Here is a 26512-nt window from a genome sequence, read left to right on the forward strand (position 1 = left end):
TGGATAATGATCGGAGTACATCATGAGAAACACTGGGCTGGAAGAAGCACAAGCTGGAATCAAGATTGCCGGGAGAAATATCAGTAACCTCAGATATGCAGATAACACCACCCTTATGGCAGAAAATGAAGAAGAACTAAAGAGCCTCTTGATGAAAGAGGAGAGAGAAAAAGTTGGCTTAAAGCTCAACATTCAGAAAACGAAGATCCTGGCATCTGGTCCCATCACTTCATGGCAAATAGATGGGGAAACAGTGGAAACAGTGGCTGACTTTATTTTGGGGGGCTCCAAAATCACTGCAGATGGTGACTGCAGCCATGAAATTAAAAGACTTACTCCTTAGAAGGAAAGTTATGACCAAGTTAGACAGCATATTAAAAAGCAGAGACATTACTTTGTCAACAAAGGTCCGTCTAGTCAAGGCTATGGTTTTTCCAGTAGTCATGTATGAATGTGAGAGTTGGACTATAAAGAAAGCTGAGCTCCAAAGAATTGATGCTTTTGAATTGTGGTGTTGGAGAAGACTCTTGAGAGTCCCTTGGACTGCAAGGAGATCCAACCATTCCATCCTAAAGGAGATCAGTCCTGGGTGTTCATTGGAAGGACTGATGCTGAAGCTGAAACTCCAATACTTTGGCCACCTGATACAAAGAGCTGACTCATTTGAAAAGACTGATGCTGGGAAAGATTGAGAGCAGGAGAAGGGGACGGCAGGGGATGAGATGGTTAGATGGCATCACTGACTCAATGGACATGAGTTTGGGTAAACTCTGGGAGTTGGTGATGGACAGGGAGGCCTGGCGTGCTGCAGTTCATGGGGTCACAAAGAGTCGGACACAACTGAGTGACTGAATTGAACTGAACTGAATGATCAGAGCTTTATGAGGAGTGTTGGGCCTCTTTCCTTGTAGAGAACTTTGCAGAATATCAAGTAACAGTGGCCTGCTGCAGGGGCAGGGGCTCTGGGTGCAGCAGACCTGGGTATGGCATAAGCCCTCATGAGGGAGGCGGCCATTAACCCCACCACAGAGCTGCCAGAATTTACACAGGACTAGGGAAACAGACTCTCTGAGGGCACAAACAAAACCTTGTGCACACCAGGACCCAGGAGAAAGGAGCAGTGACCCCACAAAAGACTGACCCAGACCTGCCCCTGAATGTCCAGGAGTCTCCAGCAGAGGCGTGGGTCAGCGATGGCCTGCTGCATGGTTGGGGGCACTGAGTGCGGCAGTGTGTGCATGGGACCTTTTGAAGGAGATCGCCATTATCTTCATTACCTCCACTATAGTTTGGCCTCAGGTCAAACAACAAGTAGAGAACACAGCCCTGCCCATCAACAGAAAATTGGATTAAAGATTTACTGAGCATGGCCCCAGCCATCAGAACAAGACCCAGTTTTCCCCACAGTCAGTCTCTCCCATCAGGAAGCTTCCATAAGCCTCTTATCCTTCTCCATCAAAGGACAGACAGAATGAAAACCACAATCACAGAAAACTAATTAAACTGATCACATGGACCACACCCTTATTTAACTCAATGAAACTATTAGCCATGCCTGTGTAGGGCCACCCAAGACTGATGGGTCATGGTGGAGAGCTCTGACAAAACGTGGTCCACTGGAGAAGGGAATGGCAAACCACTTCAGTATTCTTTCCTTGAGAACCCCATGAACAGTATGAAAAAGCAAAAAGGACACTGAAAGATGAACTTCCCAGATCAGTAGTTGCCCAATATGCTACTGGAGGACAGTGGAGAAATAATTCCAGAAAGAATGACGAGATGGAGCCAAAGCAAAAACAACACCCAGTTGTGGATGTGACTGGTGATGGTAGTAAAGTCTGATGCTATAAAGAACAATATTACATAGGAACCTAGAATGTTAGGTCCATGAATCAAGGTAAATTGGAAGTGGTCAAACAGGAGATGGCAAGAGTGAACGTGGACATTTTAGGAATCAGTGAACTAACATGGACTGGAATTGGTGAATTGAACTCAGATGACCATTATGTCTACAACTGTGGGCAAGAATCCCTTAGAAGAAATGGAGTAGCCCTCATAGTCAACAAAAGAGTGTGAAATGCAGTACTTGGATACAGTTTCAAAAATGACAGAATGATCTCTGTTCGTTTCCAAGGCAAACCATTCAATATCGTAGTAACCCAAATCTATGCCCCAACCAGTAATGCTGAAGAAGCTGAAGTTGAATGGTTCTATGAAGACCTATAAGACCTTCTAGAACTAACACCCCCCAAAGATGTCCTTTTCATTATAGGGGACTGGAATGCAAAAGTAGGAACTCAAGAGATACTTGGAGTAACAGGAAAATTTGGCCTTGGAGTACAAAATGAAGCAGTGCAAAGGCTAACAGCTTTACCAAGAGAACACACTGGTCATAGCAAACACCCTCTTGGAACAACACAAGAGAAGACTCTACACATGGACATCACCAGATGGTGAATACCAGAATCAGACTGATTCTATTCTTTGCAGCCAAAGATGGAGAAGCGCTATACAATCAGCAAAAACAAGAGCAGGAGCTGACTGTGTCTCAGACCATGAACTCTGGATTGCAAAATTCAGACTTAAATTGAAGAAACTAGGGAAAACCACTAGACCATTCAGGTATGACCTAAATAAAATCCCTAACAATTATGCAGTGAAAGTGACAAACAGATTCAAGGGATTAGATCTGGTAGAGTACCTGAAGAACTATGGACGGAGGTTCGTGACATTGTACAAGAGGCAGTGATCAAAACCATCCCCAAGAAAAAGAAATGGAAAAAGGCAAAACAGTTGTCTTGAGGAGGCCTTACAAATAGCTGAGAAAAGAAGAGAAGCTAAAGGCAAAGGAGAAAAGGAAAGAAATTCCCATTTGAATGCAGAGTTCCAAAGAATAGCAAGGAGAGATAAGCAACCCTTCCTCAGTGATTGATGCAATGCAAAGAAATAGAGGAAAACAAAGAGATCTAGAGATCTCTTCAAGAAAATTAGAGATACCAAGGGAACATTTCATGCAAAGATGGGCACAGTAAAGGACAGAAATGGTATGGACCTAATGAAGCAGAAAATATTAAGAGGTGGCAACAATACACAGAAGAACTATACAAAAAAAGATCTTAGTGACCCAGATAACTACAATGATGTGATCACTCACCTAGAGCCAGACATCCTGGAATGCAAAGTCAAGTGGGCCTTAGGAAATACTACGAACAAAGCTAGCGGAGGTGATAGAATTCCAGTTAAGCTATTTCAAATCCTGAAAGATGATGCTGTGAAAGTGCTGCACTCAGTATGCCAGCAAATTTGGAAAACTCAGCAGTGGCCACAGGACTGGAAAAGGTCAGTTTTCATTCCAATCCCAAAGAAAGGCAATGCCAAAGAATGCTCAAACTACCACACAGTTGCACTCATCTCACACGCTAGTAAAGTAATGCTCAAAATTCTCCAAGCCAGGCTTCAACAGTACATGAACTATGAACTTCCAGATGTTCAAGCTGGATTTAGAAAAGCCAAAGGAACCAGAGGATCAAACTGCCAACATCTGTTGAATCATCAAAAAAGCAAGAGAGTTTAAAAAAAAAAAAACAACTGCTTTATTGACTATACCAAAGCCTTTGACTGTGTGGATTACAACAAACTGGAAAATTCTTCAAGAGATGGGAATACCAGACCGCCTGACCTGCCTCCTGAGAAATCTGTATCCAGGTCAACAGTTAGAACTCGACATGGAACATCAAACTGGTTCCAAATAGGGAAAGGGATACATCAAGGCTGTATATTGTCACCCTGATTATTTAACGTAAATGCAGAGTACATCATGCGAAGTGCTTGGCTGGATGGAGCACAAGCTGGAATCAAGATTGCCGGGAAAAATATCAATAACTTCAGATATACAGATGACACCACCCTTACAGCAGAAAGCAAGGAAATAAAAAGCCTCTTGATGAAAGTGAAAGAGAGTGAAAAAGTTGCCTTAAAACTCAACATTCAGAAAACGAAGATCATGGCATCCAGCCCCATCACTTCATGGCAAACAGATGGGGAAACAATGGAAACAGTGACAGACTTTATTTTTGGAAGCTCCAAAATCACTGCAGATGGTGACTGCAGCCATGAAATTAAAAGACACTTACTCCTTGGAAGAAAAGCTATGACCAACCTAGACAGCATATTATAAAGCAGAGACATTACTTTGCCAACAAAGGTCCGTCCAGTCAAAGCTATGGTTTTTCCAGTAGTCATGTATGGATGTGAGAGTTGGACCATAAACAAAGCTGAGCACTGAAGAATTGATACTTTTGAACTGTGGTGTTGGAGAAGACTCTTGAGAGTCCCTTGGACTGCAAGGAGATCCAACCAGTCCATCCTAAAGGAGATCAGTCCTGAATATTAATTGGAAAGACTGATGCTGAAGCTGAAGCTCCAATACTTTCACAACCTGATGGGAAGAACTGATTCATTGGAAAAGACCCTGATGCTGGGAAAGTTTGAAGGTGGGAGGAGAAGGGGATGACAGAGGATGAGATGGTTGGATGCCATCACCAACTCGATGGACATGAGTTTGAGCAAGCTCTGGGAGTTGGTAATGGACAGGGAAGCCTGGTGTGCTGCAGTCCATGGGGTTGAAAAGAGTCGGACATGGCTGAGCAACTGGACTGAACTGAACTGAACTGTAAGATGTGTATGGCAAGAGCAAAGAACCTAAAGTGGTAAAGTCAGAAGCAGTCTCTGTCATCACTCAGTTCACTTTCTGGAGGAGGAAGGAACTGCCCTGCCTTAAGGCCACTCCAGTAAGAAATAACTAATCAACAGCCAAGAGCCAAAGCCCAGGGCTTCTGACTTTGCATCTTGTGGAATAGGATGTAGTCATTGGAAGGAATTCTGAGTGTTCCGTTATGGAAGGTTCACCAGTATGTGTTGAATGACAAAAACTAGGTACATAACAGAGTGTAGTGTGTTCCAATTTGTGACAAAATGGAGCAAGGAGATTATGTGCATCAGTTCAGTAAAGTCGTTTAGTTGTGTCTGACTCTTTGCAACCCCATGGACTGCAGCACACCAGGCTTCCCTGTCCATCACCAGCTCCCGGAGCTTGCTCAAACTCATGTCCATCGAGTCGGTGGTACCATGCAACCATCTCATCTTCCGTCATTCCCTTCTCCTCTCATCTTCAATCTTTCCTAGCATCAGGTCTTTTCAGATGAGTCAGTTCTTCACATCAGGTGGCCAGAGTATTGCAGTTTCAGCTTCAATGTCAGTCCTTCCAATGAATATTCAGGACTGATTTCCTTTAGGAGTGACTGATCTCCTTGCTGTCCAAGGGACTCTCAAGAGTCTTCTCCAACACCACAGTTCAAAAGCATCAATTCTTTGGCACTCAGCTTCTTTATAGTCCAACTCTCACATCCATACGTGACTACTGGAAAAAACATAGCTTTGACTGGACGGACCTTTGTTGGCAAAGTAATGTCTCTGCTTTATAATATGCTGTCTAGGTTGGTCATAACTTTTCTTCCAAGGAGCAAGCGTTTTTTAATTTCATGGTCGCCATCTGCAGTGATTTTGGAGCCCCCCAAAATAAAGTCTGTCACTTTACATTGTTTTCCAATCCATTTGCCATGAAGTGATGGGACTGGATACCATGATCTTCGTTTTCTGAATGTTGAGGTTTTAGTCAGCTTTTTCACTCTTTCACCAAGAGGCTCTTTAGTTCCTTTTCACTTTCTGCCATAAGGGGGTGTTGTCATTTGCATATCTGAGGTTATTGATATTTCTCCCAACAATCTTGATTTCAGCTTGTGCTTCATTCAGTCCCGCATTTCGCATGGTGTACTCTGGATATAAGTTAAATAATCAGGGTGACAATATACAGCCTTGATGTACTCCTTTCCCAGTTTGGAACCAATTTGGATTATGTAATTGGGATTATGTACATGCGTGGTTATAAATATATCTGGATATCCCTGGAAGGAAACGAAAGCAAATAGTAATAATGTTGCCTTGATGAAGAACTGGGATCAAGGCAGAGAGGGAGATCGGATAGTCACTGAATACAGTCTTATACTGTTTGAATATATTACCGTTTACATGCATTCATTTGAATGATGAGTGAATTGTTTAAATAAATATATATAAATATAGTTGCTTTACAATGTTGTGTTAGTTTCTGCTAACAGTGAAGTGAATCAGCTATATGTATCCATATATCCCCTCATTTTTAGATTTTCATAAGTTTTGCCATTTTAACTTCCATTCTCTTATACCCTTACTGATCACTGCTTTTGAGATTTATCTCCTCTTCATTCCAGGTATCCTCTGCCCTCCAAACACATCTTCTTCTTACAGCCTTTGCATTTACTGTTTCCCCTGCCCAGAACACAGCCTCCAGAAATCTGCATGCTCCCTCACCTCCCTCAGGACTTTGCATACCCTACTCGTCATAAAACAATGCCCACCCACAGTCATTTCCTAGTCTCTTTTTATGTTCATTTATCTTCACAGCACTTATCACTATGTGACTTTGTTGTTGCTGTTCATTTATTCTCTCCCTATTGGAATATAAACTCTATATATTCTATACAGAAAGCAGACTTTTATTTAGGAATTAAGCAAATACCTAAATTGTGTCCAGCTTGCTCTAAATGAATTAATGAAGAAATATAATAGACCTGGATTTAGGATTTTAGGGACACATTGGGCAGGTTATATTTTCCACCCCCCACCCTCAACACACACACAAACACTAAAATCAATACACATACCAGTCCTTTCATCATATCCAGAAATCCAACAGAATGATTTCTGAACAAATAGCTCCCAATGAATAACATCTTCAAAGGAGAAACCATGAGAGACAGCCTACTTATTAAACTGATGATTACAGTCTGTGACCCATTTTTCTGAAAGAGTTCTTAAGTAGGCTCTGGACATTTAAGTCATTGGGAAGCCAAATTATTGTCATAAAGTTGCTTAGTGCACAAGAATTGGAGCCTGAGGAGGTAGGTACTATTTAAGTGCCATCATAAATGGCATGGCGCTTTCAGCCTGATGTGGCCATCTCCTGTCTAGGGAACTAAGATGGGCCAAGAACAGCCTCTCCTCCGATGATGCTGGGCTAGACTGGGCTCTGCCAACTTCTGCTTGAGTTTTCCTTGTCTTGTCATTGGTTCCTGTAGCCTGTGTCACATGGCTTACATATTGTACCTATTTGTAGCTGTTCTTTAAGTATCTGAAGATGTTATTGTGATAGCTAAAACTCAGATTCATGCAACCTACATTCATCACTTAATTGTAGATCTTCATCATGTATCTTCTGGGGCAAAGGATTCTAAGTAAAAGAATTAAGGCTTCATGATCTATTTTTTAATATTTAAAGAGGTTGATGAACATGTTCAGAAGTGAGGATCACTATCCTGGGTTGACCCTCTACTTCTGGTCTGATATTCCACTAAACAGATTAAAGCACAATTGACTAGATTTTTTTCTAATCACATTTCGAGGCTTATATTGTTTTATCTGATGTTGAGAGTGTTTTCATAGTTTTGTTGTTTTCCTGATTTACCACCACAGATGGTTAATTACATCCACTACAGACTCGACAAGCCAGGTTATTAAAGGTAATCTTGGGCTGAGTCGCTCAGTCGTGTCCGACTCTTTGCGACCCCATGGACTGCAGCCTGCCAGGCTCCTCTGTCCATGGGGATTCTCCAGGCAACGATAGTGGAGTGGGTGGCCATGCCTTCCTCCATGGGATCTTCCCAACTCAGGTCTCCCGCATTGCAGGCAGATTCTTTACAGACTGAGTCACCAAGCTTACCTTCTTTCATTTAAAGCTTTGGGAATTTCTAAAGCAAAGGAAGTAAGGCGGGGGAAGAGATTACTTGGGTTTCTACAGAAAGGAATAAGTTTTGATGTGGAACCTAAGAGGCAGAATTTCACAGAGAAAGCATTGTAGGGGTTTCGGAAACGGGTAAAGCACATATGGAGGGACTGATAAGCCTACTGAGCAGCCCCCTCAGAGGTATGGGTCTGTTGTAACGTGAGATGAGGCCGAATCAATCCTTGCTGACAGGGTTTTAAACGCCAAACTGAAGCATCGGAACTTTCCTCCTCCGCCTGGAGAGCAAGCGGAGGTTCTCAGCAGGTGAGAGGCATGACCGGATTGGCCAACGGATGGATGATCCGCATTATAATTTCTCCGGCGCGCTCTTCCGACCTCTGCCCGCAGCGCAGGCCGGCTTCGCGGTAGGTGGTGTTGGGGCTCTCCGGTAAAGCGAACCGCGGGGCCGGCCAGAGATGCTGCCCGGTCCCGCTGGGGCCCCCAAGCCACTGCCGGGCGCTGCACCTGGGCCCGGCCCGGCCGCCGATTGGACGACTCCGGGTGACCCGGCTGTATCGCGAGACGAGATTGGCAGCGGCGGGTCCGCATGTGCCCCCGCGCTGGCTTTGTACGCGGAGCCGCCTGCCGGTCCTTTAACAATGGGCGGCGCGAGCGCCCTGGCGTTGGGTCGGAGCTGAGGCCGGCGCTTTGCTGCCGACTGTCCGCAGCATGAGCGGGGCCGGCGTTCCCCGCGTGTCGGCGGGGCTGGGCCTGTGAGGGCCGCGGTTCCGGGTAAGGGAGGCCGCCGTGGGAACCGGCAGGCCTGGGTTGGTGGCGGGGCACTGGAGCCGCCCGGCCCGGCCTTTTGTTCGCCTTTCTGGGGCCGCGCGATCCCGTGCGCTCCTCCGGATGAGGAGGCGGAGGCTTGGGTGCGCGCTGGGCCCGGCCGGGCCGCGGGGAGGCTACGGAGGAGGAGCGCGCGCCCGATCGTCTGCAGCGGGCACCCGGAGCCGGGCTGGCGTTCGTCTTCGGGCTTCTCGGCGGGAGGTTTTTACCTCAAGGGGTCTGTGAGTGCTGTCAAGTCTCGCTTCTCGGGGCCGGAGAATGCGAACCCGGGGCGCGGGGAGTCCCGAAGCTGGGCCTCCGGTCTAGCTTTTCCGAGTACGCGCCCGGGTTCGCGCCTAGGGAACTCGGGCCCGAGTTGGTCCCCTTTTGCCTGGCACCCGGTCCGGCAGTTCATCAAACAAGCTGGCTTCTCCTGACCGGGTAGCGTGGGCCTTCCGTGAGGCGTCAGGGAGTTGGTTTGGTCGGTGCTGGTTTTCGGACGAGTCAGGTGAAGATGAACAGTCACCCTGGGTGGCCTGAGGTCACACCCCTCGGGCGGGGGGTGCGAAGGGGCGCGTGGAGGGAGCTGGCAGTGACCGCGTCTGGGGTGTGTCTTACAGACTGAAGTTGCCTCGTCTAGCCAGGCACGCCGCCGGATCCCATGGAGCTGGAGGCGCAGTGGTGGCGGGGACAGCTGGCTGCCGACATCCATCAAGCTCTTCGGTACAAGGTAACCGCTATGCCCCGACCTTTCGGTTCGGTGCCTCAATGCCAGTTAGTATGAATCTCGGCTCCCTGGAAAGCCTGGTCAGGGTCTTTAACCACTAGTTTCCAAATCAGAAAAGGCGAGTTTGCTTATTTGCTCGAGGTTAATTAACTTCTTGGCTTCTTCCCTGGGGTGTATCAGAAGAACCTGAAACTTGAATGAGGAGGTGGGTGGGGCGTGGTAGTTGAGAGAGGGAAGATGTGAAGGGACAGTCTGATGTGCTTGTTCCCAGGTGGAACATGGATTTGATATTGTATTTTATAAGATATGTGTGCTGGCTTTTTACTGGGCAGAGCAACCCTGCTTTCTTCTATAGCTGCTGTTGCGTGCAGCTGTTATGTCACATTTGTACAAAAGTAAATCCCCCAGCCTTTCCACTAACTTACTGTGAAACTTTGGACAAGTTACTTAAATTTCTGATTCCCAATTTCCTTATCGGTAAAATGATTAATAATAGAACGTGCTCTATGAAACGACTGTGAAGATTAAAATGAGGTAATACTTCAGATGTGCTCAGAACAATGACTGGCAGATAGTACGCACCAAGAAAGTGATAATTTCGTTATTTTCTTCCTTTGAAACCCCAAGACTTGGGGGGTGTTCAGGAAACCTTAAGATAGGAGTTAGCTGCTCTTTCAGCTAATAGCAAACAGGAGTAGACCTAGTGTATTTAAAAGATATTGGGGGAAAAATACACCTTTCTAGCACAATGCAGAGTTTGTTTATTGTTGCTGTCACATCTGTTTAACATGTCACTTCTGAGTCTTTTATAACTTTAATAGAAAGAGCCCAGATCCAAAATTAACTCAAACTTGACTTAATTTCACTGTGGATAGAAAGAACCATTATTATGTATAGAAAATTGGAAAGAAGCAAAACAGCTGACTCTCTAATAAAAAGGCTGCTGACTGTTGGAGTTGAGAGGTCCTGGGATGAGTTGTATCTTGATTTTTTTTTTTTTAAAGAAAAACAGGTTAAATAGATTAGAAAACCTAATTCTGACTTAAACTATTACAGTTGTACCCTTTTCTAAAGTTTGAGATTTCTAAATGCTGGTTGTTAATTCTAACATTCAGTCTCTTAGACACACTAAATACACCTCAGCTCCCTAATTGTACCATAGAAAAGTCTCAAGTATGGAATGGTTCTTTGGAATGTTAAGAGAGTTGCAGGTTTTCCACCTTGGAAATTGTTGAAATACTTTTGATTTTTTTGTTGTTGTTGTTTTTTATTTAGATATTATCTTTCAGTTTTAAATGGTCCTGTTTTCTAAGTGACAGTTCTTTATTCCTCTGGTGTATGGGGAAATAATATCTGATGTTTAATGATACATATGCTTTTTAATGACATGAAACTTAAGATTTTTCATGGTGATTTCCATGGTTTTTGATTCTTATATTTTATGTGTAATTTTAATCCTGAGTGATGAATTAATTTTATTAACTGAAGTTGGAAGTGCATTTTTCCAGCAAATTTATTGATGTTTTTGTTTATTGGTCTCTGGGGAGGATGCAAGGAATAAGACACAACCTGTACTAAACTTATGTACAAACTATCAGAGGACGAGCTAGAACAGGGCCTGAAAGAATGCCACTGAAAGTTGTGATGGGCCACCTACCCCCTGTGACTGTGGGTTGTCTTTATTTTATCTTTAAGCATTGTGTAAGCCACATTCTTGTGATTTGACACAATGGCCACACTTTGTAAAGAATTTGTTAATCAGTAAAACTTGAACCTGTGAAACTGGGGAGACCACTCTTTGTAGTACACTAAAGTCAAGGAAAGTTAAAATGAACTTTTCTCACAGAGGATACATGTCAATTCCAGGCTATTAATTAGGTTATTTAGTTGGGTAGTCATATGCTTATTTATTCAACATATTTGTATGCCTACAGTGTACAAGGTGCTGTCAGGCATTAAAAGGGTAGTATGAGATAGACATGATCCTTGCCTTTAAGTAGTCTAATTTCATCTGAATTTAGGTCTTCTGTTGGACAGTTGCCATTTAGGCAGAGTGGAAGGTATTGTGTTTAGACCCAAGGTTTGTGGAGGAATAATTGATGTGACCAGCATTGAATCTACTGCTGCTGCTGCTAAGTCGCTTCAGTCGTGTCTGAATAGAGTAAAAATTACAGCAAATGAAAATCCTCTTCAACCCCAAATGCCAGCTATACTGTTTCCATTAAATACAATCACTTTTTCCTCAACAAAGCAGCTGTCCTCTAATACCCAGTGTCTTCTCTTTATTCTCATTGTTTTGCTGTGTATACTAGTGTCTTAGGATGCTTGGGGAAATATTTTTAGGAGCCTTTATGACAGATAGAAACGATGCTAACTTTGTGAGAAACATCAAGAAAATATCCCACAGAGTTGTGAGTATTCCTTCTGTGCCTTAATTTTCATCCCGGCTGGACAGTTAACCCAGTTTGGGAATGGGATGGCATTTAGGGTGGTGAACTAACAAGGACCTGTGATTGGAGATGGAGATGACATGTTTAGATCTTTCTGTGCTTTGGTCCTATGGGATCCTGAGAAGCAGACAGGAATAAGAGTGTTCAATTCTAGGGAATCAGGAATAGACATTAGAAAAAACTCATAAGCTGAAAGAAGCATAGGTCATTTTCTCATGTGTATAACTGTACTACATGGACAAAGAACTAAATCTGACAGCCATATGATAAGCCCATGTCTTTTACCATTTGCAGTAATATAAAGAGAACGTATTGGATACACTTAACAATCTCCTAGTGGTGGCCCTTAGAGTTCTTGCTTTTGTTTTGTCTTCTTTTAGCCAAGTTAACGTAAAGTCCACCAGTGTCTTCCAACTACGTTCCCCTGTCCATCTGGCAAAACTATGGTGCCATTACCACAGCGAGGATAGTATTGACATCGATACAGTCAAGATGTAAAACATTCTCTGTACATTTATCACCACAAAGATCTTTCATCTTAACCTTTTATAGGCACAGCCTCTTTCCTCCCATCGTCATTCTCCCTTAACCTCTGGCAACCACTCATCTGTTCTTTATTTTTATAATTTTGTCATTTCAGGAATGTTACATAAGTGGAATTATGTACTACATGATTTGGGGGGATTCATTTTACCCACTCAGAATAATTCCCTGGAGATCCATCCAGGTTTTTGACATTAAGCTTTTTTATTCCACTCTTTTGCTACTAAAAACAGTGCTGTAAAGGCCCTCCTTATATGTAGGATAAATTCCTAGTCCTGGTGTTGCTAAGTTAAAGGGTATCTGCAGTCTGCATTTTCAAAAATGTATATTATCTAATCGCCCTTCAGAAGGTTATATGAGTTGTCAACCTGACCAGGAATACACGAGTTTCTGTATCCATTCTTGATAACATAAGCAAAAATTAATGAAATATTAAAAAATGATTGTTGAAAAAACTATGTAGTCATCCCTCAGTATCCACGGGAATTGGTTCTAGGATCCCTGTAAATACTGAAATTTGAGGATGCTCAAGTCCGTTATGTAAAGTGGAGTAGTGTCTGCATATATCGCATATATCCTACACACATCCTCTTGTATATTTTAAACCATCTACAGATGATTTAATCATCCATGTTGCAGCATATATCAGAATTTCATTTCTTTTTAAGGCTGAATAGTATTCCACTGTATGTATATACTACATTTTGTTTATCAGTTCATCTGTTGATGAACACTGGAGTTGTTTGTTTCCACTTTTTGGCTCTTGTGGATAATACTGCTCTGAATATGGTTGCACAAATATCTGTTTGAGTGCCCAGTTTAACTTCTTTTGGGTATATATCTAAAGGTGAAATTGCTGGATCATGGTAATTCTACATTAATTTTTTGGGGGAATTGCAATACTGTTGTTCACAGTGGCTATACAACTTTATATTCCCACCACTACACAAGGGTTCCATTTACTCTACATCTTTGTCAATACTTGTTAGTTTCTGTTTTCTCCATTTTCTTTTGGGGGATTTTTTTTTTACAGTAGCAATTCTAATTGGTATGAAATGATATCTCATAATGGTTTTGATTTGCATTTTCCTGATCATTAGTGATTTTGAGCATCATTATAGGTGCTTATTGGCCATTTGTACATCTTCTTTGGAGAAATGTTTAGTCAAGTCCTTTGCTCGTTTTTCACTCAAGGTGTTTTGGATTTTGTTGATTTGTATGTATAAGAATTCTTTATGATCTGGATATTAACACTTTACCAGATATATGATTTGCAAATATTTTCTCCCATTCTGTGGGTTGCTTTTTCACTCTGATGAAACTGTCCTTTGATGCATAAAAGTTTTTTTTGGATGAAGTCTTAGCATTTTTTCACCTGTGCTTTTAGGATCATATCCATGTTACTTCCTTCCATTGTAATACCTGTTGGGTTTACTGTGGCATTGTGCTGAGCTCATAAAATGAACTTAGAACTCTTCCATCTTTCTGGATAGTCTTTAATAGTATAGGAATTCTCTTATTTTAAAAAAATGAGAAACCAGATTAGAAGATACTAGTGGATCTTCAACATCCCTACAAGTATAACACAGTATGTATTATACTAGAAGCATGTCCATTTATTCATTACTTTCTAACTAAAAGCTTTGAGCATCTTTAGGGGATGTGTATGTATGGTTTGGTTAGTATTTTGGTAATGATGTTTTTCTGAAAATACGTGGTAGGGAAAACAGGATTCCATTATTAAAAATCTTGCTAAAATACATCTATTCCATAATGTAAGAAATACCTATAACTGGTAATGTCAGATGTGGTTAAGAATAAGGAGAAATGTTTAGTTCTAAATTTGAAATGCCATTCATTATCCTTCCACTCAGCTTTTTCATTTTTGTTTTTTACTCAAGAAAATGTTTTAGACAATGGTAACATTAGTATATTGGGGGGAAAGTGTCATCTTTGCATTGAGGGGATAATTCTTCTACAGCCTATATTAGACTAAATGTTCTTCTTGATTTAGGAGCTGAAGTTGCCTTCCTACAAAGGCCAGTCCCCTCAACTAAGTCTCAGAAGATATTTTGCTGACTTGATTGCCATTGTGAGCAATCGTTTCACACTCTGCCCTTCTGCCCGACATCTTGCTGTCTATTTGCTGGACCTGTTTATGGATCGTTATGACATCTCTATCCAGCAGCTGCATTTAGTTGCACTTTCCTGTCTGCTTCTAGCAAGTAAGTATGAGTACAATCTACATGACTGGAAAATTCTAGTTTGTAATTAAATAAATCTACTTAGAACTTGGTGAAATACCACCAAATTTCTTTCATTCCAGTTTACTAGTATTGGAAAGTTTATGTTGAAAGTGCTTTTTTGGCATAGTAGTTCTTAACCAGATATATTTAAAAGTGGCTCTGAAATCTTTCAAAAACATGTGTACCTGAGCCCTACATCCTGAAAATTCTGATACAGATGTCTAGGTCATTCTGGATCTACTGACTCAGAATCTGCATCATGGGACCTGGATATTTTTTAACTTCTTAAAAATTTCAAAGGTGATTCTCATGTATCTTCCCAGTTGGGAACCATTGCCTTAAAGCAGTGGTTCTTAACCAAGAGCAGTTGTTGTGTCCCACTGGGGGATATTTGGCAATATGTGGAGACAGTTTGGGTTGTCATTACAACCGGGGAGGAAGCTAAACATCTGCAACACACAGGACAGCCCACACAACAAAGAATTATCTAGCCCAAAATGTCAGTGGAGCTTAGGTTGAAAACCTCTGATAGGTATCGTACTCTTGTGTTGTTAGAATGCCTTCTACTGACTAAGTGGTGATTTAGATTAATGAACTGAAGGTTCACATGCAATAGCTATACATGTGAAAACACTTGCTTTTACCGTAGGCAAAACTGCATAGTAAGCTGTAGGGTAGAATCTGTTAATGGGCCTTTTGGTGCCTTTTTCTCTTAACATCTTCCTGTGACGTATTTCATTGTTTGTTAGTATCTTGACTGAAGAGAAAGAGGGTGAGTAAAAGCACTGAAACTGAGATTTTTCTTCTCTTAGTATTCTGAAAAGATTGTATTTGTTGTTGAATCCATTATGTAGTGTTTTTTTGTTTTTAATTATTCATGTCATTATAATGGAAATTTAAGTCCCACTTAAAGTGACATGTAGAAATACCGACTGCCTTCACCTCTAACCCCCACTTGAGAATTTAGGATCCAGTGTGACTGCTATCTAAGAAACATTCCTTCTCTACCCTACCACCAGAATTCTTTCTAAAACACCTTTGCATTTGACTGCAAATAAACCTAAAACCAAATGCAGGCCTGTGTGGTATCATTTATGATACTGGTCTTTTCTGCTTTTCTTTTCCTGTCCTTATTTTTCCCCTGATGACTTCAGCTCCCTGTTTTATCTCCTGGAAGGTCTTTTTGTAAACTATTTCAAATCTTTTGTGGACCAGGTTGAATATATATAAACACAGCCCAGTGATAACTTTCCACTACTTGTGGATTAAGGTAGAAACTCCTTAATGTAACATTCAGAACCGTTCATCTGGACTCAGCCATCTTACTAGACTTTTCTTTCAACTCTGTCCCCATGTAACTTGAGTCAGATTCTTACCGGAGTGGTATATTTCCTGAGTATCTGTCTTTCTCCTTTAATCTGTTGTCCTCTAAGATCTGTTCGTATCACCTGCTCCTCTCGCCACCATCCAGAAAGCCAGAGGTAATGTTTGTACATTTATAATTAACCTTTAACTTTTAATTAAGGTCTTATCCTTATAAGCAGCCATGTGTACAGTTCTGTGTTTCATCACTATGATGATTTGTGATGTAGTAGTTTGCATAGGGTTGGAAAAGCCCATACTTGGCATGTCAAAAATGTGTGAGAATCTACAAGGAATGGCTTCCTGATATCCTGTACAATATTAGTATATTATAGGATCGGTTATAGCTGAGAGACACAGGAAATCAAACATGCAAGTTAGGTTATTTTAAAATCTTAGGATCAGTAATGAAAAATTTTTTGCCTGCTGTGGCCATCACTGTCCTTCAATCACTACCTAGCCCTACCTGGTCTGTGCCTATGGACTGTGAAATTATGAATGATGGATAGTCAGTTCATAGACTGACTTATGTTTGTGACTGAAATTTACTAGTACCTTACAAAATGACTTGGGGATTATAAACTAGACATTTATAAACTACATATTACAATCAGAGTTCACCAAGGTCTCTAGCTGAATACTTTAAAAGGAACTCTGGCCACCATGCAGAGCTTGGCATTGGTGCCAGGTTTCTGCAGTTTACACAGTTTGGGGAAAGGATCTTCTGTTTATGCACCACTTTAGGTTGATTGGAATGGCATTGTCAGTTCTTCTTTCTAAATTTTCTGTAACTGTCAGTTTAAGGTTGTGATCAGTTTATTTTATTGATGATTATTTGACTTAATCTGTGGTAGTACATAGTTACTTTTGACTTATTTTCTAGGAACTAGGCTTTAGGATTTGTGTTTACTGAGTTCAGATGAGAATTGTTTACTACCTATTACTAAAAGAGTCAGATACCTCCTCCCTTTGTTTTACTGACCCCACCCTATTGTCTCTCAGAGAATTGCTTTTACATTGTTCTTCATCCACTGGAGAGTGAGAAAATGTGAGATAGGTGCCCCTTAGGGTCTCAGCTCCTCCCAAGTAGTTGCTGGTCAAACGGAATTCAAGCTATCAGCTCTTCAGTGGGGTCAGGAATCAAAGATGCTGGCCCTTAGTAGCCCACTGAAATCTCTTCTTCCAGTTAGTGAAGTCTAACTTTACTCCAACAGAAATGCTTACGATGCTTATAAACCAGTAGTCTGTTTTTAGTATATGACATATGTTTTAAATTTGTGGAGTTCTTTCTACTGTTTCTTACATTCTTACACTATATCTTCTTATATTTGAATTCCAGTGTCAAGTCTCCAGTTAGTTATCATAAACTTGACTCAAACGATGCTTCTCTTGCCTCAGAATGATTAAACTCTGAATGTCCCCCTCCCCCAGCTGCTCCCTGCTTTGGGGTGGGCAGTCTGTTGTATAGAAGTGAAGAACAACTTACAGCTGACAGGACTCAGTGACAGCTGTCTTTTAGTTATTAAATAGGTTGGAAGGCTTTGGTAGTTTGGTTAAAAATGGAGCACAGCTTGTAAGTTTCAGGTACTAATGCATATCCAGCTGCTTGGATGTACACTATTAGAGGTAGGAAGAAAGGGCCTACAAACTGGAGAGTGGCATGTAGTATTTTTACAGCAAGGATTATGGGAAATCTATATGGATATAGAATTGAATTTCTTGTCAGCAATATGAATTTCAACAACCCTTGAGTCTTAGGTTTAGACTTCCCTGGTGGCTCAAGACCGTAAAGTGTCTGCCTACAACGTGGGAGACCTGGGTTCGATCCTTGGGTCAGGAAGATCCTCTGGAGGAGGAAATGGCGACCCACTCCAGTATTCTTGCCTGGAAAATCCCATGGACAGAGGAGCCTGGCAGACTACAGTCCATGGGGTTGCAAAGAGTCAGGTACGACTGAGGAAGAAAGGGCCTACAAACTGGAGAGTGGCATGTAGTATTTTTACAGCAGGGATTATGGGAAATCTATATGGATATAGAATTGAATTTGTCAGTAATATGAATTTCAACAACCCTTGAGTCTTAGGTTACTTTTTATAAAATGAAAATAAAGACACTTAACCTTACAAACTTGTTGTAAGGATCAAGTAGAGTAGTATGTTTAAAAGCACATATGAAATTGAAACATAAAGGTTAGCATTGTAATGATTAATTCCTCCATAAGTGTTCTATAATCTTTAGTCTGGCTCCCTAGCCCCAAAGATTTTGACTCATTCCAGAAAAGACTGATTTGTCCTGGGAAGTTCTCAAACTCTTAACTCCTTGACACTCTTAACTCCTGGCTCCCTTGGCTCTCTGTAGAGAGCATGGAAGTGGTCTTAAACTTGAGACTTTTGATAATCTGCTCAAGGTATTGTGTGTGCTTAGTTGCTCCGACTCTTTGTGACCCCATGGACTGCAGCATGCCAGGCTTCTCTGTCCATGGGGGTTCTCCAGGAAAGAATACTGGAGTGGGTTGCCATGCCTTCCTCTAGGGGATTTTCCCAACCCAGAGATCAAATCCAGGTCTCCTGCATTGCAGGCAGATTTTTTACCATCTGAGCCACCAGGAAGCCTGTTCAAGGTTTTGTGTAACTAAGAAAAGATCTTAAAGTCAAGATGAAGTCAAAAGTGAGATTATAGGCTTTTAATAGCAAAAATTTGTGACAAGTGCTTGTTTCTTCTTGCTCACCAGTACTGGGTTGACAAAGCTTTTTACTATTTGATAGGTGAAAAACTGTATGTCACAGATGATTCTATTTATATATCGATTTTTAGTGAGAATAGAACCTTTTTTTTTTCCCCTCTATGAATTCTGTCTTCTGGTTCCTTATCCATTTTTTTCTTATTAGACTGGTAGTCTTATAAATTTGTGAGAATTCCTAGTAAATATTAAGGATGACTTTTTTCTCCTTAGTAATAAAAGACAAAATGTGGGTTGGCAGAGATCACAGTGACATCTATCTGATCCATGCCCTACTACCACATACCTGCCATTCCCTCCTGACTTTGAATATGTGCTGGTTTCCATGGCAGATCTGAGCATTTCCTATAAAGGAAAGACAACCTGATGTTTTGTTTCTGGGGCCCCTGATTCTTTATTTTCTGGGAAGCAGATGTGAATTTCCTGTGCCCTTATTTCCTGTTAGGGACCTTTATCAATATAATCACATGGCTTCTGGTATTTCCTTTCAATTGAAGAAACTGATCTTTGTGATCTGTATGTGGTATTACGGATAAGTAGATTTAAAATAGTCATGTACACAGCATTCAGCACGATAAAAACTGTACGTGAGAATGCAAGGACTCATGACATTGTCTCACATTTTGAATTCTTTTAACATCCATGCATCTGAGTATATTACTATATATAATGAAAAGTTTCCCCAAAAAACTAAACCTCAATTTAAATATCAAATATGGTTATTTATGTAGTATGCAAGTTATTTTTAACTTTGCAAATCAAGATGCAAAGACCTTCATACTTTTAATAGCCAAGTACTTTATAAATATAGAAGCCCCATGGATCCTTAATAATATAGAAGCCTGTCTATTCTAGGAGTCCCCATTTAGCTTTGGTCTGGAAGCAGATTTGGGAATTCAGGCATAAATCTTCCATTTTGGGTTTGACTCAACTTAATTGACCTTAAATTAATTGGCCAACCTTGCTAACTTGGTTTCTTGAGCTGTGAAATTGGTCATATACCGTTTTGTTTTCTGTATTGAAAGGTTCAAGGAGATAACATGAAATATTTTCTTAATCCTTGAATTAAATAGTGAATTGTGGTATATTAATTTCTTCAAAGGAGCTTTAAACTCATTAACTTTTACAATATTCCTTTGAAGTTCAATGCCAGTATTGCTGCTGCTACACAAATAGAGTACTTTGAAAGCCTTAATGATTCATCCAGAGGGATTGAACTAAATTCCTAAGTCATTCTCCTTCTGAAGAATTCCAGTTTGTTATATAGAGAACAGTGGGTTCCTCTCCTATATTTATACAGTGATCATACTGGATGACTGTCATTAAGACCACTGTAGTGCTTTCAGCTCTGCTAATAAATGCCATTGGCAAAACTTGTGAAATTCATCTGTATGTGATTTGAACTGGCAAGCATTATCTAGATTATTGAAAAGTCTGAATTATGTAAGTTTTTTTGATCAATTCATACTTGCAGCAATATTAAGAGTGGTTTAAACCTAACAAAGTTCAAAATTTCTGGAGTGGGAGTGAAATTTTAAACTCTTTGGACCTAGACTCAAAGTCATGAGCTTAGAGTGCCTGGCATAGGAGACAAACCTTCTACCCTAGTTCCCCCTCCCTAAGCCAAGACCAGGGTAGTTAGCAGTGTTTTTACGCAGCCCCTAAGGCTGGCAGACTTGAACAGACCTCTCTGACTCCAGTGTACTGAGCATCTGAGCTGAGTGGTTCTGGCCACTACCATTTGTTGTCAGAATTTCAATATATGGTTCTGAAAGAGAACCATTCCCAGTTTTCACAGGGAAACTGGTTTGATTTCTTCTGGTTTGGCAGTCTTTCTGGTCTTCTACAAAAAGTTTTTAAATGAGTAAAATAAAATTGTAAGATTTCCAAAGAAAACAAATATATTGAAATAAATATCAAAATAGTAAAACAAAATTTTATATAGTAATATATAACATTCTAACAGCTATAATTATGAACAAGTATAAAAACTATTGTGAGAAATTATAATAATTGCAGTATAATATGATTTTATACCTTAATATGAAAAAGAACATAAGGCTAGGAAGTGGAAGCTTTTAGTTTTAATTTCCCTTCTTCTTTGGACAGTCATGGAACAAAAACCCAAAGAAACTTGAAGATAATTCTTTTGGTTCTATTGCTGTATTTGAAGAATCATGATAGTACTTGATACTTGAACTTTCTCCAGCCGTGACTTTTAGAAATACCTAAAATGAATAATTTATATTTAGTAAAATACTTGAAGGAAGTTGAAGTGCAAGATGATATGTAATCAATAGAAAAATCATTCACAGTTAGAGGGGCCATTTTATTCCTCAGCTGTACATATGGGTGAGTTTCATGAAAAGAAGTTAATGCCTTTAGATAACCAGGTTCAATATTTATGCCTATTCTGCCTTGAGTAAGAGGATATAAAAGTGGTATAAAGTATTTTCCCCTTTTTTAAATGACAGACTTGGCTAGATTTTTGGTTTAATTCAGAAGAGGAGGATTAGGGGTTTTTTGTAGAGTGGTAATGTTTGTGTTAGATGGTCACCTGTTTGTTTTTTTCCTTTATTTATATCTCTCTGAGATTTTGCTGAAAATATGCTGAGATGAAACTCTTGAAGCTTAGCTATTTTTTATTTCAGATAATTTTATGACATTAAGTACTTGAAACTTTGTCCTAAAATAGTTTTTTTTACCAACCATCATCTGCCCTCATAAAGAAATTTTCTGAAAAGATTGAGCTGTTGAGATGGAAGTTATATTTTCAGTGGCACATAGGACTGTTTTCCTTACACAATAGGACATAGATCAAAATGTTTACATGTTTTTTTTTTTTTTGGAGAGGGTAAAGGGTGTGGAACGGAGGCATTGAAAGAGAAAACAAGATTTGAGAATCATGGAGTTCTAGCACAGTTGTATCTACCCAGAGTAGGGAGAAAATGTCTTTGGATCTAAATCTTTGTACTAAGATAGCAGGTCCCATTTAAGTAACTAGACTTAACTTTGATCATTTGGCCTAATATTTTCTTTCTCTTGCTTTTATTTCCCTTTGCATATAAGGTAAATTTGAAGAAAAAGAAGATAGTGTGCCTAAGCTGGAGCAGCTCAACAGCCTGGGTTGTATGACTAATATGAATCTAGTATTAACAAAACAAAATTTGCTACATATGGAACTATTATTATTAGAAACCTTTCAGTGGAACCTTTGCCTTCCAACAGCTGCCCATTTCATTGAGTATTATCTCTCCGAAGCAGTACATGAAACAGATCTTCATGATGGCTGGCCAATGATTTGCTTGGAAAAAACTAAACTCTACATGGCCAAGTATGCAGACTACTTCCTGGAAGTATCTTTGCAAGGTGAGTTGTTGTAGATGCCAGTAAGTGACTTGTGAGCTTGTGACTTGTGTATTCTGTTGCTTAAGTTCATTTTTGATGTCTCCACAGATTATGCCTTTCTAAATTATGCACCTTCTTTAGTAGCTGCAGCATGTGTGGCTTCTTCAAGGATTATACTTCGTCTTTCTCCAACGTGGCCTCCAAGACTGCATCGTCTTACTGCTTACTCCTGGGATTTCCTAGTGCAGTGCATTGAACGGCTATTGATGTAAGCCTCTGTTCTTTTGTTTGTAATTTCTTATTAACATTCTTCATGTAAAAGGGGCCTTGGAAACAAGTTCTCAAAGGCCGAGAGCTTTTAGGATACTTGCCCTGACAGCTTCCTGCTGCCATAAGCAAGCCCCTGGCGAGCAGTACTCAGTGGAGTACTGAGTGAAAGGGGAGTTTCTTTTGGTTGTTATCCAGGTAGAGGCTGTCATTGCTAGTATGATTCTGGGTACATAATAAGGAAAGGAGCTGCTCTTGTGTGAGTCCACAACTGTGAGATCGTCCAGGTAAATCTTGCTCCAGTCCCCATTTCCACATCTTTGGGGATATCTTGGTGGCCTCACAATTCAAAGTGGCAGTCATATTTAAGTGCTCATTGTGAACATAGCTCCCAAGCTGAAAAGAGCCCTCAAAGCCACTAGCAGCCAGTCCTCGAGGGTTATGCCATGGGAAGGGACTTTCAGAAGGCTAAGAGAGAGTGCTGTTGTTGAAGTTATGGTTGCAGTGACTGCTACCTGGGCAGTGGGGCAGTCCAAGGAGCCAGCTGTTAAGGAGTTGGGGGTGATGTGTGACTTTCTTGCAGATTTTTCTCAAGTAACATTATTAACAAGTTTCCTTTCTATGTTGCAGCGCTCATGATAATGATGTGAAAGAAGCAAACAAACAGAGAGGACAGGCAGGACCTCAGCCAGCACAACTAAGTATGTTCCAGACAGCCTCCCAGCCCTCTCGGGCAGTTCACTTTCAGCAACCTCAGTATCTCCATCAGACTCATCAGACCTCACTGCAGTATCGCCATCCTGTATCGGAACAACCAAGCTGTCAGCAGATTGTATCTACTACACACACCTCATCTTACACACTACCAACATGTCCTGCTGGCTTCCAAACTAGTGTTCAGGGCCTTGGGCATGTGCCAACTGGTGTTGGGATGTCACTGGCAATACCGGTAGAAGTTAAACCCTGTCTGAATGTTTCTTATAACCGGAGTTATCAGATAAATGAACATTATCCTTGCATTACTCAATGCTTTGAAAGGTGATTTTATGTGAAGGTAAGACCTGACCCAGACTGTTTGTGACTTGGAGCTCTGGGGCAAGCTTTTTGTAAAACTTCTCTTCAAAAGGAAAGGGATCCAAATTTCATCAGAGCTCTTCAGATACCAGCACCAGGAAGACTGACTATCCCTTCCAACACACCATGAATATCTGGGAGGACTAAGGTAACACTGCAAACACTTTAACGGTGTATATGTCAAATCCTATTAAAACAAATTTCTATATGCCACATTTTAAAGCCCCAAATGATGGTCCCAATATTTCAAAAATATTCAACCCAACAGAAAATCTGGACAGACTCCAAATTTGCTGTTTCAAGATTTGACCTGTGGTGGGCTCTGGGCCTAATGTTGGCTTCTATGTCAGAGATTAATGTTTATCTGTGGACTTGCCAAACATTCTTTTTATGAAGGAAAGTTACAGTATTAATTTTTGAAGAGATCCTTTTTTTTAGTCTCCAGTTTTGATTTATATTTTTGATCTGCATCTGCAAATGAATTTCTGACTAAGTTTCAACTCATGAATTTCTTTGCTATACCAGTCAGTGTGGTTAAAAAATTTTTTTTTAGATATTCTAAATAACTCCCTATCACAGATAATATAGGTATCTGGATTTATGTACTAAAATTAAGATTGGAGTAGATGTCTTAAAATCATGGTCATACATTTTTCTTATTTTTCCCCTGTGATCAACCTCAAGTCTTTAGAATTAAACACATTTAACTCAGGGAATTTGTACTACTTGGAAACACTTAACTGTAATGCAACATGTTTTGGGAATGTTATAGTATGACTACCTTAATAACATAGGTTAGTAGACTCCTGCTAGAGTGTGTTTTCAAATGAGAACATAATTGTAGCGTAGAATGAAAGAAGTGGTGGTTCCTGTCATTCATAATACACATACAAGTTTTGCATTTCTCAGTGCAATCAATGATTTATACTCAGATTTGATATTATTCTAAAAAAGGTTTTTCAAGTAAAGGTGTAACTGTAAAATGTCAGTACTAGAATAAAGTCCCATAAGTTTGTTTTGAGGTGGAATGTGGCCAGGGTAGTTCTCAGGTTGTGCTAGAACAGCACTTTGTTACATGGAAGACAGGTTTTATAAGCAGCCTTTGAATCCAGCTAGTCAAGTTTAACGGAGAAGGCAATGGCAACCCACTCCAGTACTCTTGCCTGGAAAATCCCATGGATGGAGGAGCCTGGTGGGCTGCAGTCCATGGGGTCGCTAAGAGTTGGGCACGACTGAGCGACTTCACTTTCACTTTTCAGTTTCATGCATTGGAGAAGGAAATGGCAACCCACTCCAGTGTTCTTGCCTGGAGAATCCCAGGGACGGGGGAGCCTGGTGGGCTGCCGTCTATGGGGTCGCACAGAGTCAGGCATGACTGAAGTGACTTAGCAGCAGCAGCAGTCAAGTGTAAGCAGGCAAAGGTGACTTTCATTGGATTGGCCCCAGAACTGCCCTGGGACATTTCAGTATATTGGTAATGAGTGAAAACAGCAATAGGTCCTTACAGCAAGGGCAATTTGGAGGTAAAGAGTTTGGAGGAAATAAACTGAAAAAAGTAAAAAGAAAAAAAAACCATTGTAATAACTGAAACTATATACATTGTGCTCTTATCTGTGGGAGAAGAGATTTGGTGGAGGGAAGCTTTCTGATAGAAAAATTAGTGAAGTGTGTCATTTTGTTTGTGTGTTTTTTTTAAAGATAGCACTTGAATAGAAGGGAAACTGCATGGCAGGTATGTGACTGCCGTAATATGCATTGAAGACAAGCTTCTTATTATAAAGACGTTATGGGTATGCAGCAGGAGTCTCAATAATCAAGCCAATGGCTTTTGTTAGGAAGGGAAGGGACTCATCACAGCAATGGATTGATCCAGATGGCTCCAGTAGATGAATGTGGGTGGGTGGCTTCTGTCAGTGTGAGTTCTTACAGAATATCCTTTCCTTAAATGAAAGGTAACTTTTATCATTAGAGTGCATAGGGCATGATATGGATTTATTAGTCTGGTAGATAAAATGAAAAACTACTCAGGTAAGAACACTCACTCATGGCAGATTTTTCCAGTATGAAAATTGTTTTCTGAAAGTATCATCACTTTTCTCTTTATAGAAGGCTGCTTATTGGATTTTGGTAGTCCTTACCTCAAGAGAACTTGAATTATTTGGGGGAAAGTGGGTTCAAAAGAGAATATATCATTCACATTCAGAACCTAGCAACCTGGAGTCCAATTTTCAGTATTTTAACTACCTCAATAATACTATGAATGTAAGATATTGGGATAAAGATCCCAACTTGAAACAACAACTGGTGCCTATGGTAATTTAAATGTCTTGTCAAATGCTTTTACTGATTGGTTTAAATGTCATTCTTGTTATAGAAGAATATGCCTTTTTAAAAAGCCTGTAACACTTTCCCAGTTTATATTTTAAAAAACTAAAGAACACTGGACTAATTTGGGGGGGGGGGGCAGAGAGTAAAATAAATAATTGGTTACTATTGCTGCATACCCAGGGTAGGGTGGGATGGGGTGGTTGGAGAAACCAGTACTATTTTTAAAACATTAGGTTTCAGTATAAATACAGCTCACAACTGCTAGCTTTGGGGGGCTGTGGGTGGGGGGAGTTGTGTGGGTTTTGTTTTGTTTAATTTATTGATTAGTCTTTAAAGCAGGTTTTTTTGGTTTTTGAGATTACCGGACCACCATTAAATGTGTACTGTGAAGAAATTAATGATATGTATAAAGGGCTTTACCAAAGTCCACTAAACACTACTCAAATATAGACTGCAAACCAAAATGTATCTGTTATGACATTAATTGCAAATAGCAAGTATGGTGCTAAAGTCCACACCAATGGAATTAGATGAGTGCTATGCACTTAATTTTAAAATAAAACTAGTTTTCGTTAAAGTGGTTTTGGTGTTTTGTTTTAAATATAAATTTGTATATTTGCAGCTTCATTAAATCATGTCATCATGTAAGTCAGACTTGGAATCATAATTACACTTATGAAGTAAAAGCTATCCCAATGAAGAATATCACCATAGTGGTGGGAAACATTTATCCATTGATTATGTATTCCATACAGCGGAGACCAGAGCCCACAGAAGTGTATT

At 40.4% G+C, this 26512-nt stretch overlaps 1 protein-coding gene across 3 annotated transcripts; it reads left to right on the plus strand.

The window, feature by feature from the left end:
- The first annotated feature begins 8391 nt into the window (after positions 1-8391).
- Positions 8392-26306, plus strand: CCNJ (cyclin J). Of its 3 annotated transcripts, none has more exons than XM_069568048.1 (6): positions 8392-8611; positions 9265-9374; positions 14379-14589; positions 21782-22081; positions 22169-22328; positions 22958-26306. In XM_069568048.1, the coding sequence occupies exons 2-6, from the start codon at positions 9306-9308 to the stop codon at positions 23367-23369; spliced, it is 1152 nt and encodes a 383-aa protein (XP_069424149.1). In that variant the 5' UTR covers positions 8392-8611; positions 9265-9305; the 3' UTR covers positions 23370-26306. The 3 variants fall into 3 exon arrangements, with proteins under 3 accessions (XP_069424149.1, XP_069424151.1, XP_069424150.1); XM_069568050.1 differs by having other exon boundaries at positions 8394-8611; positions 22202-22328; XM_069568049.1 differs by having other exon boundaries at positions 8400-8886.
- The last annotated feature ends 206 nt before the right edge of the window (positions 26307-26512 follow it).

This window comes from Ovis canadensis, chromosome 22 (genome assembly GCF_042477335.2).
Source record: "Ovis canadensis isolate MfBH-ARS-UI-01 breed Bighorn chromosome 22, ARS-UI_OviCan_v2, whole genome shotgun sequence".
Lineage (NCBI taxonomy): Eukaryota > Metazoa > Chordata > Mammalia > Artiodactyla > Bovidae > Ovis > Ovis canadensis.

Coding starts and splice junctions, on each gene's coding strand:
- CCNJ (XM_069568048.1), top strand. CDS start 9,306: ATGGAGCTGGAGGCGCAGTGGTGGCGGGGACAGCTGGCTGCCGACATC. Junction 9,375..14,378: donor ATCAAGCTCTTCGGTACAAG/GTAACCGCTATG, acceptor TTCTTGATTTAG/GAGCTGAAGTTGCCTTCCTA. Junction 14,590..21,781: donor TTCCTGTCTGCTTCTAGCAA/GTAAGTATGAGT, acceptor TTTGCATATAAG/GTAAATTTGAAGAAAAAGAA.